We start from the raw sequence: 13,321 nt of genomic DNA, 5'->3' as shown, positions 1-13,321 counted from the left end.
TACCTTGGTTGCGGGCACATCCCCAGTAGGGGGCGTGCAGGAGGCAGCTGATGGATGTTTCTCTCTCATCGATGTTTCTAGCTCTCTGTCCCTCTCCCTTCCTCTCTGTAAGAAATCAATAAAATATATTTAAAAAAAAAAATCGGGGGATGGAGATTGATCTGTAGCTATGTAAAAAGTTACTACTGCCCTCTGAAAACAACGTGTACTTACTGTGGATGGCAAGCACGTTTTGCTCTTCTGTGCATTGGGCCACTTCAGAAAATCTATATAATAAAAACCCAGTGGTTGTAACGCCATAACGACCGAAGACCAGTCACCAGGAAGTGCATTGATGGGTCCTGTGGCGCCAGCGGGACTTGACGCTGGGTCCTGCAGCGTGCCAGGTCTTGGTCTCGCGCGATTTCATGCGCTGGGCCTCTAGTATGGAATAAAAAATGAGGTTGACCACTTTTTAGAGATCCCTGATTATGTCCCATGACTGAATGATAAATGGATAAACAAAGGTAGTACATTAGCGGTATTGATAAAGTTAAGTATAAGAGGAAGTTGGGAACCTTAAATTTTTTTCAATTTTGAATCAATTTAAAGATCTGTAGTGGCTCAAGCAGATAGTTGATTTTTTCATCCAGTAGTCATTTTTCCCTTTCTTCCTTGTTTCAGAACAGGGGTCAGCAAACATTTTTTTAAAAGTTCAAATAGCAAATATTTAGGCTTTGTAGGTCAAGAGACAAAATTGATGATTTTATGTAGGAATTTATATAGCCACTTAAAATATAATCATTAAAAATGTGAAAATCATTCTTCATTTGCAGGCAGTATAAAGTAGCCCACTGGTGGAAATTGACCTGTGGATCCTATAGAACTTTTTTTTTTTTTTTTTTTTTTTTGTATGGGAGCTTCAGGGAAGGCTGGATCTGAAACAATTCTGGTAAATTCATTCTTCTTGCTAGTGACTGGTGTAGACATGAGTTTAGGAAACATTTCTGGTCCCAGCCATAAAAGAGAAGTCTGCTGGTAAAGATTTCTTCTCTTTTAAAATAGATGTAAAAAACTTGCCTTTTGGCCTTGGATGAGAATTGTGGAGTTGATGCATGGAGCTGCCACAGTCATATTTTGACAATAGAGGGATAAGCCTGGAGTCCTAAGATTGGTGGACCTGAGAAATTTATGACATTTGTACCTAGTAAAGAATAATTCTTCCTCGCAAAAACCCTTATAAGAATGTTTAATATTTTCCCTGTTTTCCATTGTTGTCCTTTCTAAGTGGGTTGTACTTAGTATCACCAAATTGTTCTAGTTTTGTTGTTCTACTTTTTTCTATGGAATGAGTGCTTCTATTACATTACTCGCTGATACCTTTCAGTGACTTCTTATAGTGCCTCCGCTATGTTGTCTGATAAAGCACTCCACAGATACTCTTTTGTTACTAATACCATTTAGAACTTGAGGGAAGAATTATAGTATTCTTTCATAACAAAAAATACATATTTACTAAAGCAAAGAACTAGTGTTATTCTGGTCTGACTTGTACTTTGTCTAAGAAAATTGGGCTTTCTGAAATATCTATAATAATAAAAGCCTAAGCGACCATCACAACCGAACAGACAACCGAACAGGCTGTGTGGGGCGACTAGGCTGGCAGGGGAGTTAGTGAGGGACAACCAAACGACTGAGCAGCAGGCTGCGTGGGGTGAACAGGCTGGCAGGAGGGTTAGTGAGGGGCGACCAAACGACTGAGCAGCAGGCTGCATGGGGCAACGAGGCCAGCAGGGGAGTTAGTGAGGGACAACCAAACGACTGAGCAGCAGGCTGCGTGGGGTGACCAGGCCGGCAGGGGAGTTAGTGAGGGGCGACCAAACGACTGAACAACAGGCTGCATGGGGTGACCAGGCCGGCAGGAGAGGGGGCAGTTGGGGGCGACCAGGCCGGCGGGGGGTGGCAATGAGGGGCGACCAAATGACTGAGCAGCAGGCTGTGTGGGGCGACCAGGCTGGCAGGGGGGTTAGTGAGGGGTGACCAAATGACTGAGCAGCAGGCTGTGTTGGGCAACCAGGCCTGCAGGGGGGGCAGTTGGGGGCAACCAGGCCAGCAGAGGGGGGCAGTTAGGGGCAATCAGGCAGGTAGGCAGGTGAGCAGTTAGGAGCCAGTGGTTCCGGATTTTGAGAGGGATATCTGACTGCCAGTTTAGGCCCTATCCCCAGGCTGAAGGACCCTTCTCCCCCTGACCCCCCCCCCCCCCGTGCCCAAATTTCATGCACCGGGCCTCTCGTTAGAATATAATACTACCTATAGAAATTAGTAAATGCCTTATATATAAATATAGGAATGAGGACATAAAGCTTCAGTATATGATCAAGTTTTTAGCTTAGGGTTACAAATCAATTCTCATCAAATGGTTGGAATTGTTTTAGCTAAAAAGTTCCTTTTGTAAGTTAATTCTAGTAACCATTTACATGTGTTATTCTATTTTTATTTTTCATTCATTCAGAAGGCATTTCTGAAGCTCCAGCTATGATCTTAGGGAGGGTGAAAGTGCAGGGAAAAGTGACATTGCAGATTGTCATAATCATTGCTTCTAAATAGCTGACAATTTACAAAAAGCATCTAACACAGAGCCTAGTAGTTGTGTTAGTTGCATCCCTTTTTTAACGCAAATTCTTAGGAGATGAACAACTGGTTCTGATTTTGATAGGTGTATATGAAGGGAAGGAATGTGAAGCAGAGAAAATAGCATGGTAGAGAAATGAGAACATAGAGTACACAGTAGAGTTGCACTCAGGGCCACCCCTTTCAAAACATGGAGAGAAAGAAGAGGAACAAGAAATATTAATTTAAAGAATTTTAATGAGTGGTAATTTTTGCCTAGTGTTTCACTCCATAAGTGCATGCCCATGAATAAGTGAGATAGTAGAAGTGAATCTACTATTTTCTATATTACGCTCAGCTTCACCATACATATTTATAGAGAGGACCTCTTATTACACATAGCCTGTTTTTAATGTTTAAAATACTTTCTATACTCTATCTGCTGTTTAGCCAATCTGCTCAGACACTGGAGGTAAGCTACCTAGTGTTGGATTTACCAGGAAACTTTACATCTGTCTCTCCTATTATATTGTTATGGTGTTTTCAAGGATAATCTTGACCAAAGGCATATTTTATTTTTTGCAGTGACTTTAGAAACTAACTTTCATAAAGTGGGTGGGACTTCAGCATAATCTAATAAAGCTGGAGCATAGCACTATCAGACGGTGATGGGAAAATACAGAAAGCAAGGTGGTGCAAAAGTGAATTATAGGTTGCCTTAAATGATGCTGAGGGGTTCATTCAAGTTTATTTGAATAAGACACTCAGCTGAGGAATAACTTGGTAAGATCTGTATTTTGGAGTAATAATTCTCAAACCATGTTCCCATGATTTAATAAACTGCATTGAGGATTTTCATAACTATAATTGAAAAATGTAGTGGGTTTCTTATCTAATTTCCAGAAAAATATTAGTGATTAGAATATTCTCAAATTTAAGTTTTTCTCCTGTGGTTAAGAAATAAAAAAGAACTATTCATAGAAAAAAATGAAGAAATTTACTTTGGCAGCTTGTGTTTTCCATCAGTACATGCTAATGGCTGTGCTTTTATGCTGTCTGTGTATAATCAGTCATTTTTCTGATGGCAAAGTTGCTGTAATTAAATATGTCAGTATTTCAGGGCGAATTTGTAAACCACAATTAAGAATCTAGATGACCCCTTGCCTAACCAAGTGTGACAGCCTTACTTGTAACGATGCAAGACTGGACAGGGAATTCCATTCTCTTAAATCCTTTTTTTCTTACTCATGCATTTGGTAGGTGTGCACAAATGTTTTGAATAACCAGCAAGCAGATATTTGATAATTTACTATGCACCATTAACAGGAGCTTTATAGGGGACCCAGAAAACCTAATATAGTCCATATTGTCAATAACCTTAGTTTTATTTGGGAAGCAAACTATCACGATGTTATAATATTTCAAATAGCACTGACTTGACATAGGTGTTCAGAAAGAAATTATCGAGGCTTCAAGTATTCAAGGAGGGCTTCTTAGAAGAGTGGGACTTTCACTGGATCTCATAACCCAGAACGGCAGAAAGAAGGGCTTCTCTGAAGTAGCAATATGTACAATGAACCTGGACTTGGGGCTGACTGGAGTAGAAGGTATTTACAGGGCATCCTGGAAAACAGCTTAGGACCAGTAAGGTATGATCAAATCATGAGCATAGTCCAGAAGTTAAATATACCTAGCTTTAAAACTAACTAAAGTATTATTCTTTACAACTCTTCAAACCTTTAAAAATGGAACATTTGAATCTTTGAATTATTATTCTTTTTGTTAAATGTGTTTGTAATTCAACTAGGGCATTTTATTATACTAGTAATTATTTACTAGAATTAGAAAAAAACATGTAATGAATCACTTTTAACTGTCTTTGTTTACATATTCTGTTGTTTTTATATTCTGAGAACAAGTTTGATAAAACATATTCATCCAGAAGTATTTAATGTACATCTTTAATGTGATAGGCAGTGGATATCAGACTAAGTCCTGGCCATATTCTAGTTGTTGAGGGGAATGGCAGGGAATAGAGGGTGGACAGAAAGATGGTCATTTAGGGAAAGAATAGGTTTGTTATAATTTTCAATAAGGTGATCAGAGAAGGCTAATTTAAGAAGATGATATTTCTACAGAACCAGTGAGCAAAGTTAATAATGATTTATCTTTGGCATTTTTCAAAAGCTATGTCAATTGTATTTTCTCATTTGAAATTATTTGCTTGAGTATAAAAGGGAACAAAATTAGATGTTCGATTTCATGTGCCCATCACTGATTTTTCAGATGAATGCGCTGGACACTCTTGGTCAGACTGCTTTGCATAGAGCTGCCCTCGCAGGTCACCTGCAGACCTGCCGCCTCCTGCTGAGTTATGGCTCTGACCCCTCCATCATCTCCTTACAAGGCTTTACTGCAGCGCAGATGGGAAACGAGGCAGTGCAGCAGATCCTGAGTGGTGAGTTCAAATAGCTAACCATTGCATTATTTTCTCTCTCCCATGTCCCATCCACTAATGAACACAGACAAACTTTGTCCCTCCTGTTTTTAGCAGCTCCTTGGAATGTTTGTTTGTTTGAATATTTTTGCTGCCTTTCCTTGCTTATAGTTTAGCCAATGGCTCTCTCTGTCAGCTTTTTTGGTGAGGTGAAGTAGGTATCATGAGAAAAAGGTTTAAATTAAAAACCTGACTTGTGTGTTAGAATCAAAAGTTAGTTTAAGCTCATATAAGCAGTGTGGAATTATGGTAGCTCTAAAATCTGTCAATAGAGAAAATTTCAGGTCATTCATATGGTTAGGATCTTTAATTAGTTGTTCTTACAAATGTTATATTCTGACCTGTGTTTTGTAATTTTAACTTCATTGCACTTTTATGAAATTACCTTGTGTTTTCCTGGCTTAAATATAATTATAAAACCTGACTGAATATTAACAGTGCCTACCTAGTACAATGTTTGATACTTTAAGTGCTTAGTTTATTGAGGAAGACTATACATAAGACTGATACAAAAATAGACACTAGTTCCCAAAACCCCAAAATTAGACAAAATAACACAATTCAGCTACTGAGAAATGATGGACTTGATACAAAAGAAATCTCATATACCTGACCCTTATTTCTCATTTCTTTAATTTTGACCGTGAAGTTTATCTGCTCCAGAATAACATAACAACGTGGAAGAGTAAAATGGGGAAGGCAACAGACGAACTCAGACGTCCTAGTTCTTGTTCTTACCAGTCCTTTACTCCCATCAGGTGCAGGGCCCCCTTTTTATAATGAATATTTTGTAATATCCCTTTTACTATCCAGAAATTAATTCATAAATAATATGACTAATTATATGGACATCTTCCAAAAATCTATATTAAATGTCCTAACTATAACATTAAAAAAATGATGGTAAGTTTTAATTATAAACTACTGGCAATATTTATGTCAAAATTAATGTCAGATTAAAGAAAATAAGCAGTTTTTTATAAATGAGCATTTTAAAATTGTTTTAGAAGATTGGACTTTTTTCTAAACCTGCTTTATCTAATTGCTAGTCACTAGCTACATATGGCTAAATTTAAATAAGTTAAAATTAAATAAAAATTTTAAATCATTTATCATTTGTACTAACCACATTTCAGACACTCAATAGCCACACATGGCTGGTGGCTACTGTATTAAACAGCACAGATAGAGTATTTCTAGCATCACAGACAGTTCTTTTGAACAGGTCTTAACCTGAATTCTTCTGATTATATATTCCACTGTGGTAAAAGCATTGCTTTTACCTAATCCTTTACAGAAGTAAGGATTTGGGGATTTAATGATAGCTAAATTATAATTGAAATCTCCATTTGCATTTATTTGCATTTTGAAATAAGCCACTCAGATCTATTGCCAGTTTTGTAGTCTAATACTAAACAACAAGTCTACAGGAGATTTTTTTAAATAACCAACTGCCTTTCAGGCTTTGAAACTTTAGCTTTTTATTTTTCATAGTATAGTGGATATTTGACAATATTATTTTTTCTTTATTGATTAAGGTATTACTACATATGTGTCCTTATTTAGCTTTTTGTTTGTTTGTTTGTTTGTTTTTCATTCTGGTGAGACAGAAAGAATTGGAGTTTCTAAAAAATTAGAAACCAATTTTCTAGCCTTTGACCCTACCTGAAATATTTATTTTCATCCTCTTTAAAGTCAGTGTGCTTATAAAGAATTTTATTAATACAGTATTTTGCATATCATCTGGTCTTCTTTTGACTATATTTCCTTTTTAACTTCATTTTTATGTCTTTGTTTTTTTTTAATTGTGCATCTCTTTGCATGAAGCTCCTGGGCTGTGTGTGTGTGTGTGTGTGTGTGTGTGTGTGTGTGTGTCCTTTCAGCTCATACTTTGTTCACGTTATTTCTAAAAATGAATCTAAACCTGTTCAGGATTTATAATGGATGCATTATTTGTATAGTAATTAACCAATATCTTTAAATAACTCTAATTTTTTATTAGGACTAAGTCTTTCTCATAGTTCTCAAAAGCATCTGAGGCCTGGTGCATGAAATTTCATGCACTGAGGACAGGAGTCCCTCAGCCCAGCCTGCCCCCTCTCGCAGTCTGGGACCCTTCGCTCCTTACCGCCTCTGTACTAGCCAGCTGTGAGCCTGGCTTCTGGCTGAGCGGCACTCCCCCTGTGGGAGCACACTGACTACCAGGGGACAGCTCCTACGTTGAGCATCTGCCCCCTGGTGGTCAGTGCGCATCATAGAGACAGGTTATTCCACTGTTGGTCGATTTGCATATTAGGGTTTTACTATAGAGGATAACAACTTTTGTTTGATTGTAAAATTATATCTTTTATAAATCAGTCTGCATCAAGACAGGTGTGCCAATTTCAAGTCGTTTTTAGAATTTAAAAATTCAACCATATAATTGTATCCTTCAAATGCTAGAATCTGAAAATATCTGAAGTTCTAATTCTGTGTACATAAACAGTTGTCATTTTATTCTGTTGAAATGATAAACTAAAAATATGATCTATAGATTTCCTAAGGCTGTTTCAATGAGTTTTGCCAACTACCAGAATCACTGTCATTGGGGACATAATATGCGCCCCTTTAAATGCAGTAATGTCATGCACAGTTAGAATGGAGGCAAATGAGACATGAAAGACAGAATAAGGGAAGGCAAAGAGTTAAGATTTGACATCATTGACCCAATATAGAATAGCATGGAAGTCAGTTCAGCAATGCCTTCTGAATGATTTCCATGTAAAAAGGAATATAAAGATGAGCAAAACCTAATTCTCTTCCTCAATGCTTCCTAACTAACAAATGTAATAATCTCTCTTTTAAAGAAAAATAATTTTTGAAATTTCAAAAATGTACTTTATTAGATGAAATCCTCTATTCTTTCCTCCCTTTAATATTAACATTTTATCTGCTATTATTATTATGACTAAATAAATGCAATTTCTCTTCCATTGAAGAGTTCTCATAACTCACTCTGTAAAAACCTTTTTCCTGAACGAAGGACTTTAGAGTAGAAAGAGAAGTATTTCCTCTGAAATCTAAAACCTTTTTTTAGCATCAATAAATCTTCCCATTTGCACAGTGGACTGAATAAAGATGTCTCTAATCATAAAGTAATGCAATCTTAAATCTGAAAGGGAATTTAAGGGAAACCAGCAATCACTTAATAGCTGCAAAAACTAAGCTGTTAGGTGATTTGTCTATCGCAGTTAATAGAGCCCAGTCTAAACCCATTCTCCTGGACTTCAGTCCTTTTTTTCTATTACCTGAATGTGTGTACACATTATAAAAGTCACACTTACTGTTCATAAATGTATTTTGAGTGATATAGTACATTCGTGTGTGGTTTTTTTAAAACATTTTCATTGAGGCCAATGTATAATGCATTTTTGTTTTGTTTATATTGGATTAATCAAAAGACTCCATTTGTTAGCCTCATACTTACAGACTTAACAGCCCAATTTAATTATATTCTACTTAGTATTTATATCACACCTCCCATTTTACAGACGTTTTGAATTGTATTTTCCTAAAGCCACTCAAGAAATGTGAATTAAATTTCTTTTTTTAGTAGGCCTTTTTTTGTACACTGATTATGTTTTCCAAGATCACTCATTTCAGGAGTAGTACTTCTGTTTCATATTGAGGAAACTGAGGCCCAAAAGAAAGGCTAAACATTAAGTACTGAAAGTTGAGTGGCTTCCCTAGGTTTGCATAACAAAATCCATGGCAAAGCTTTGCTACAACACTTTGTAAGACCAATCAATTGTGAAGATGATCATGATCTCATGGTCCTTTGTATCTTCATTCCCCTTTGCCAAGTATTGACCAGAAAGTTTGAAGAATAGAGTAGTAGAGTTGGAGACAGATTTATGTGTCTTAGAATTTATTTAAATTTGGCTTAGGATGAGATGGATATAGATTGAAGTAAGAAACCACTTATCTCTTGTTTGAAAAAGATAGGTCTCAGAATCTGATCCCTTAATCTCTCTCTTTGTTTTCACCAAATAATTTACCCTCTTTAACTACTCTGTGATTCCTTGAAAGCCAACACTAGTCTTTCCTTTTATGCAGAAAGTACACCTATGCGTACTTCTGATGTTGACTATCGACTCTTAGAGGCATCTAAAGCTGGAGACTTGGAAACTGTGAAGGTAAGTTAATGCTTTTAATGTATTGGGTAGCACTATTGAAGCTTTGCTAACCATTTCATTTTAAGCTTCTAAGTGAAACTACAATGAAAGGGATGAACAGAATAGGTATATAAACAAGAGAGATCTCGTAACCACAAAAAATTTCCTAGTATGTGCTTTATATCCATTAAACTCCTTTTTAGTCACTTTTCTTCTGGTTATGTGATAGCTCTTTTATTTTCACTTACATTAATCAAATTGTTACTTTTGGCCGCATTCATAAATTTCTAAGCTAGTTCAAGCCCAGGTAATAGTACAATAATATTTAAAACAATGTTTTTTGAAGTTTTCTAAGAGCTTCTCACATTGGCTCTGGGAAAGAATGATCCTGCAACCATTAGGAATTATTTATATGCAGAAGATGGGTTTTCCTTTTTATGTAACTCTGCTTGCTAAGAAAATTTTATCAATCATATTTGTGGTATAGAAACAATGGTTATAAATTTAATGTTTCTCAAATAAAAAGTATATTCTAATATCAAATATACTTTTAAAAACATACATACTTCCCATCTACAATCATTCATGTAGAGATGAAGATAGCAGAAAGGGATATAGTTTTTTATTTTGTTGGTTTGTTTTTGTTTTTTTAAGAAAGGCCGATTGCAATATTGTTATTGGCAGTCATACCAGATTATATTTTTCAGACTAAACTTTGTCACTTATTAATAAGCCAACTCTATTTTTGTGATTTTTAGTAAACTAATTTTAGCACTCTTGATGACGGATACTATTTGAAAATGACAGTACACACTTTTTAAGCTCTGTGGCCTAGAAATTTTATTTTTGTTTTAATACGTGATCACTTTCAATCTCTCTTTCATCTTATAATAACATCTAAGTTATTTAAAGAAATATAGTAAATAGCCACTGGAGAGAAAATTTCAAGTTCTCTTAGATCTAAAATTACGGTGTGTGTGTGTGTTTTGTTTTGTTTTTTTCTTAAAAATACTCTGTAATTTGAAGTGTATCCTAATAAAGGAAAATGTTTAAATATAAAAAATGATTAAGATTCCTTTTCTGTGTCACAGCATGGTAATCTCTGCACTAGAATTGCTACATGTACCCATTATAATGAAATTAAAACTTTTTTAATATAATAAATTAACAAAGTTCCTTATCTTTTGTGTGTAGGTATACTGCAGCTTTCAGGTTTCTTAAACAGTCTATTCACAATAAAGGACCAACTATATGTTTTTGAATGGAATCAAAATGGCAAAAGAAAAAGCACAAATTAAGTGAGAATTAGGCTGCATAAATTTCTTTCCCTAGAGGTTTTAGAAAGTATTAGAAATTAGATATTAGAAGAAAAGCTATTTGCTGAGTAACGTATTTGACATTATATAAAGCAGCTAGAAAGGATGTGAAATTGCTTTGCCATTCAAAAATAAAGTAAAACAGACTAGAGAATAATAAACTTCCAAATATTGAAAAGCAAGTATTTAATAAGCAGAATGGGGCTTTATTTTTGTAACCTGGTAAAATGAGTTGTGTTTCTTCATTTCCTCCCTCATTCCTATTTTGCCAGTATTCTCTGAGGAGAAAAAAAAGTTAAATTAGAAAATAAGAACCAGAAGAGTAAGTGCTTCAGTCATGTAAGACACCACTAGTGTTTACTAGCAATTTTTGCAGCCTTTCTTTTTAGTTTATGTATTAATTTATTCGCTTCTATTTAATTGTATTTTTTTATTCTCTAATTTATGTGTTAATGTAGCCACAGACTCACTTGTTATGAAAAGATAAGATGTTTGACCTGGCCAGATGATAATGTGCTTTCCCACAGAGTTGATGCGATTGTAGGCTCTCCCTAATACTGCTCAGGCTTGTTTCTGTCATGTAACAATTGTACCGTCTGAAAAGTCCTGTTTTCACCCTACCAGTGTGAAAGCCCCTACTGAGTATATCAATAGAAACAGGTTCTTCATTTTTAGCCAGCCATGCACCAAAAAGATCAGGAGATTAATAATCAGGAAAACAGGGTCTGAGTCTTTACTACTCCTTACCAACTCCATGAAAAAGGATTTCACTTAACCTCACTGAGCCTTGGTTTATTTATAAAATGGAGATAATGATCAACTTCACAGTTAGCAATTTACTGAAAGAATATGACATTTTTTACAAATTGTAAATGATTGTTCCAGTATCATTGTAATTCATCTGTCACCACTGGTGATGCAGCCTGTCAGCCCTTACTTTGCTTCTACTGCTTGTAATCAAGGAGAGTGGAGTTGGTACTGAAATGGTAACATCCAAAAGGAGAAAAGGAGATAGAGGAGAGATTTGGAGGGCATAGCTGAAAGAGGTGGAAGTACAACCAAAAATTAGAATATGATTAGAATCAGTTTGACTTGTAGAGTTAGACAAACATATCTCAAAGATCAAGTAAAGCACTCTGGACTGCATGGCTTTGTTGGTTTTATTATATTTTTGTTTTTGTTTTTTAAGAAAGGCCAATTGCAATATTGTCATTGGTAGTCATACCAGATTATTTTTTTCAAACTAAACTTTGTCACTTATTAATATGCAAACTCTATATTGGATCAAAGGGCCAAGTGTGTGGCCTAAGCAGAATTAACACAGTTTTCCCAGAGCCTTTTTTCTCACCCCATCAGAGGAGACAAGAACTCTGGGTAACTCTGCAGTCAAGTGGGGTTGCTCTTATTTGAGAGAAGAATGGCTAAGACCATGCAAAAATGCTGTGACAAGCAGTCTTGGGGAGCAAAAGCCTTATAAAGATGAAAAAGTAAGGCATCAGTTGCCTTGCAAATGCTTGCTTTATTATGGGTTTTTCCTTTTTATTAAGATTTTGTGAGTCAATTGCTCTGTAAATAGTAAGGATATTTCTAGACATAGTACTGATTTTTAAACATCACTTGTATTACCTAATCTTTGGAAATAAATATTTATTAGAAAATTACAAGTTATCCAGATACCTGTAGTATTTTGGAACAAAGTCCGTGACTAAATGTTAATGTTCTTCTTATGTTTGTCTGTGTGTATGTGCCATAAAAGCAACTTTGCAGCCCTCAAAATGTGAATTGCCGAGATTTAGAGGGCCGGCATTCTACACCCTTACATTTTGCGGCAGGCTATAATCGTGTGTCTGTTGTGGAGTACCTTCTACACCACGGTGCCGACGTCCATGCCAAAGACAAAGGGTATGTGTTAGAATCCAGCTGTTTGGGATTCATTCCTTTGAGACTTAAAAAAAAGTAGTTTAATATTTTTTAAGTCTTTGATTGTTTTCCCTATTTAAAAAAAGTAATGCATGTGTTTTAAAGTTTAAAAAATAAATTAAAACATAGAAATGTATAGTATAGAAAGTAAAAATTCACCTCTTAGAGATTAATTACAACATTAAAATTTTGTTGTAATCCTCCCAATTTTTTAATTGCATGTACTAGTGTGTATGCTGTTGTGGGGTTTGTGGTTGTTTCTAGCATAAATAATGTCATTCCAGACAGTTTGCTTTGCAATTTGCTTTTTTCATCTAGTAGTATATCTTGAATATCTTTCCATATCAGTATTTAATAGTTTATCTCATCCTTTTAATGCCTGTATATAGTATAAATGTGTTTATATAGTTTATAATTTATTGTTTATCCCTTGTTTTGCCATAAAAAATGTATAATCTCTTCCAAAAGAAGCCATCCATCCTAAAGTCATCAGTATTAAAATAGAAACATTTTAATTTTTACTAATTCACATCTATATTTTTATATTAGTTTTACTAAATTATTTCTGTTTATCTAGACAGAGTTGTGTGTTTTTTAAAATATATTTTTATTGATTTTAGAGAGGAAGGGAGAGGGAGAGAGAGAGATAGAAACATCAGTGATGAGAGAGAATCATTGATAGGCTGACTCCTGCATGCCCCCGACTGGGGATTGATCCCGCCACCCCTGGCATGTGCCCTTGACCGGAATAGAACCTGGGACCTTACAGTCCACAGGCTGACACTCTATCCACTGAGCCAAACCAGCTAGGGCTAGACAGAGTTTTTAAAGCAACCATGAAAGCT

The 13,321-nt window shown here is 35.6% G+C and overlaps 1 protein-coding gene across 1 annotated transcript in view; it reads left to right on the top strand.

Annotated features, from left to right (window-relative positions):
• TNKS (tankyrase) overlaps positions 1-13,321 on the top strand; it is a 163,346-nt gene that overhangs the window by 119,459 nt on the left and 30,566 nt on the right. The window contains exons 12-14 of the mRNA XM_054720078.1: positions 4,876-5,047; positions 9,182-9,261; positions 12,313-12,458. Coding sequence (XP_054576053.1) covers positions 4,876-5,047; positions 9,182-9,261; positions 12,313-12,458 — 398 coding nt within the window. The remainder of the gene's footprint in view (positions 1-4,875; positions 5,048-9,181; positions 9,262-12,312; positions 12,459-13,321) is intronic.

Source organism: Eptesicus fuscus, chromosome 8, assembly GCF_027574615.1.
Source record: "Eptesicus fuscus isolate TK198812 chromosome 8, DD_ASM_mEF_20220401, whole genome shotgun sequence".
NCBI lineage: Eukaryota > Metazoa > Chordata > Mammalia > Chiroptera > Vespertilionidae > Eptesicus > Eptesicus fuscus.
This window is presented reverse-complemented; position numbering and strand designations above follow the sequence as displayed.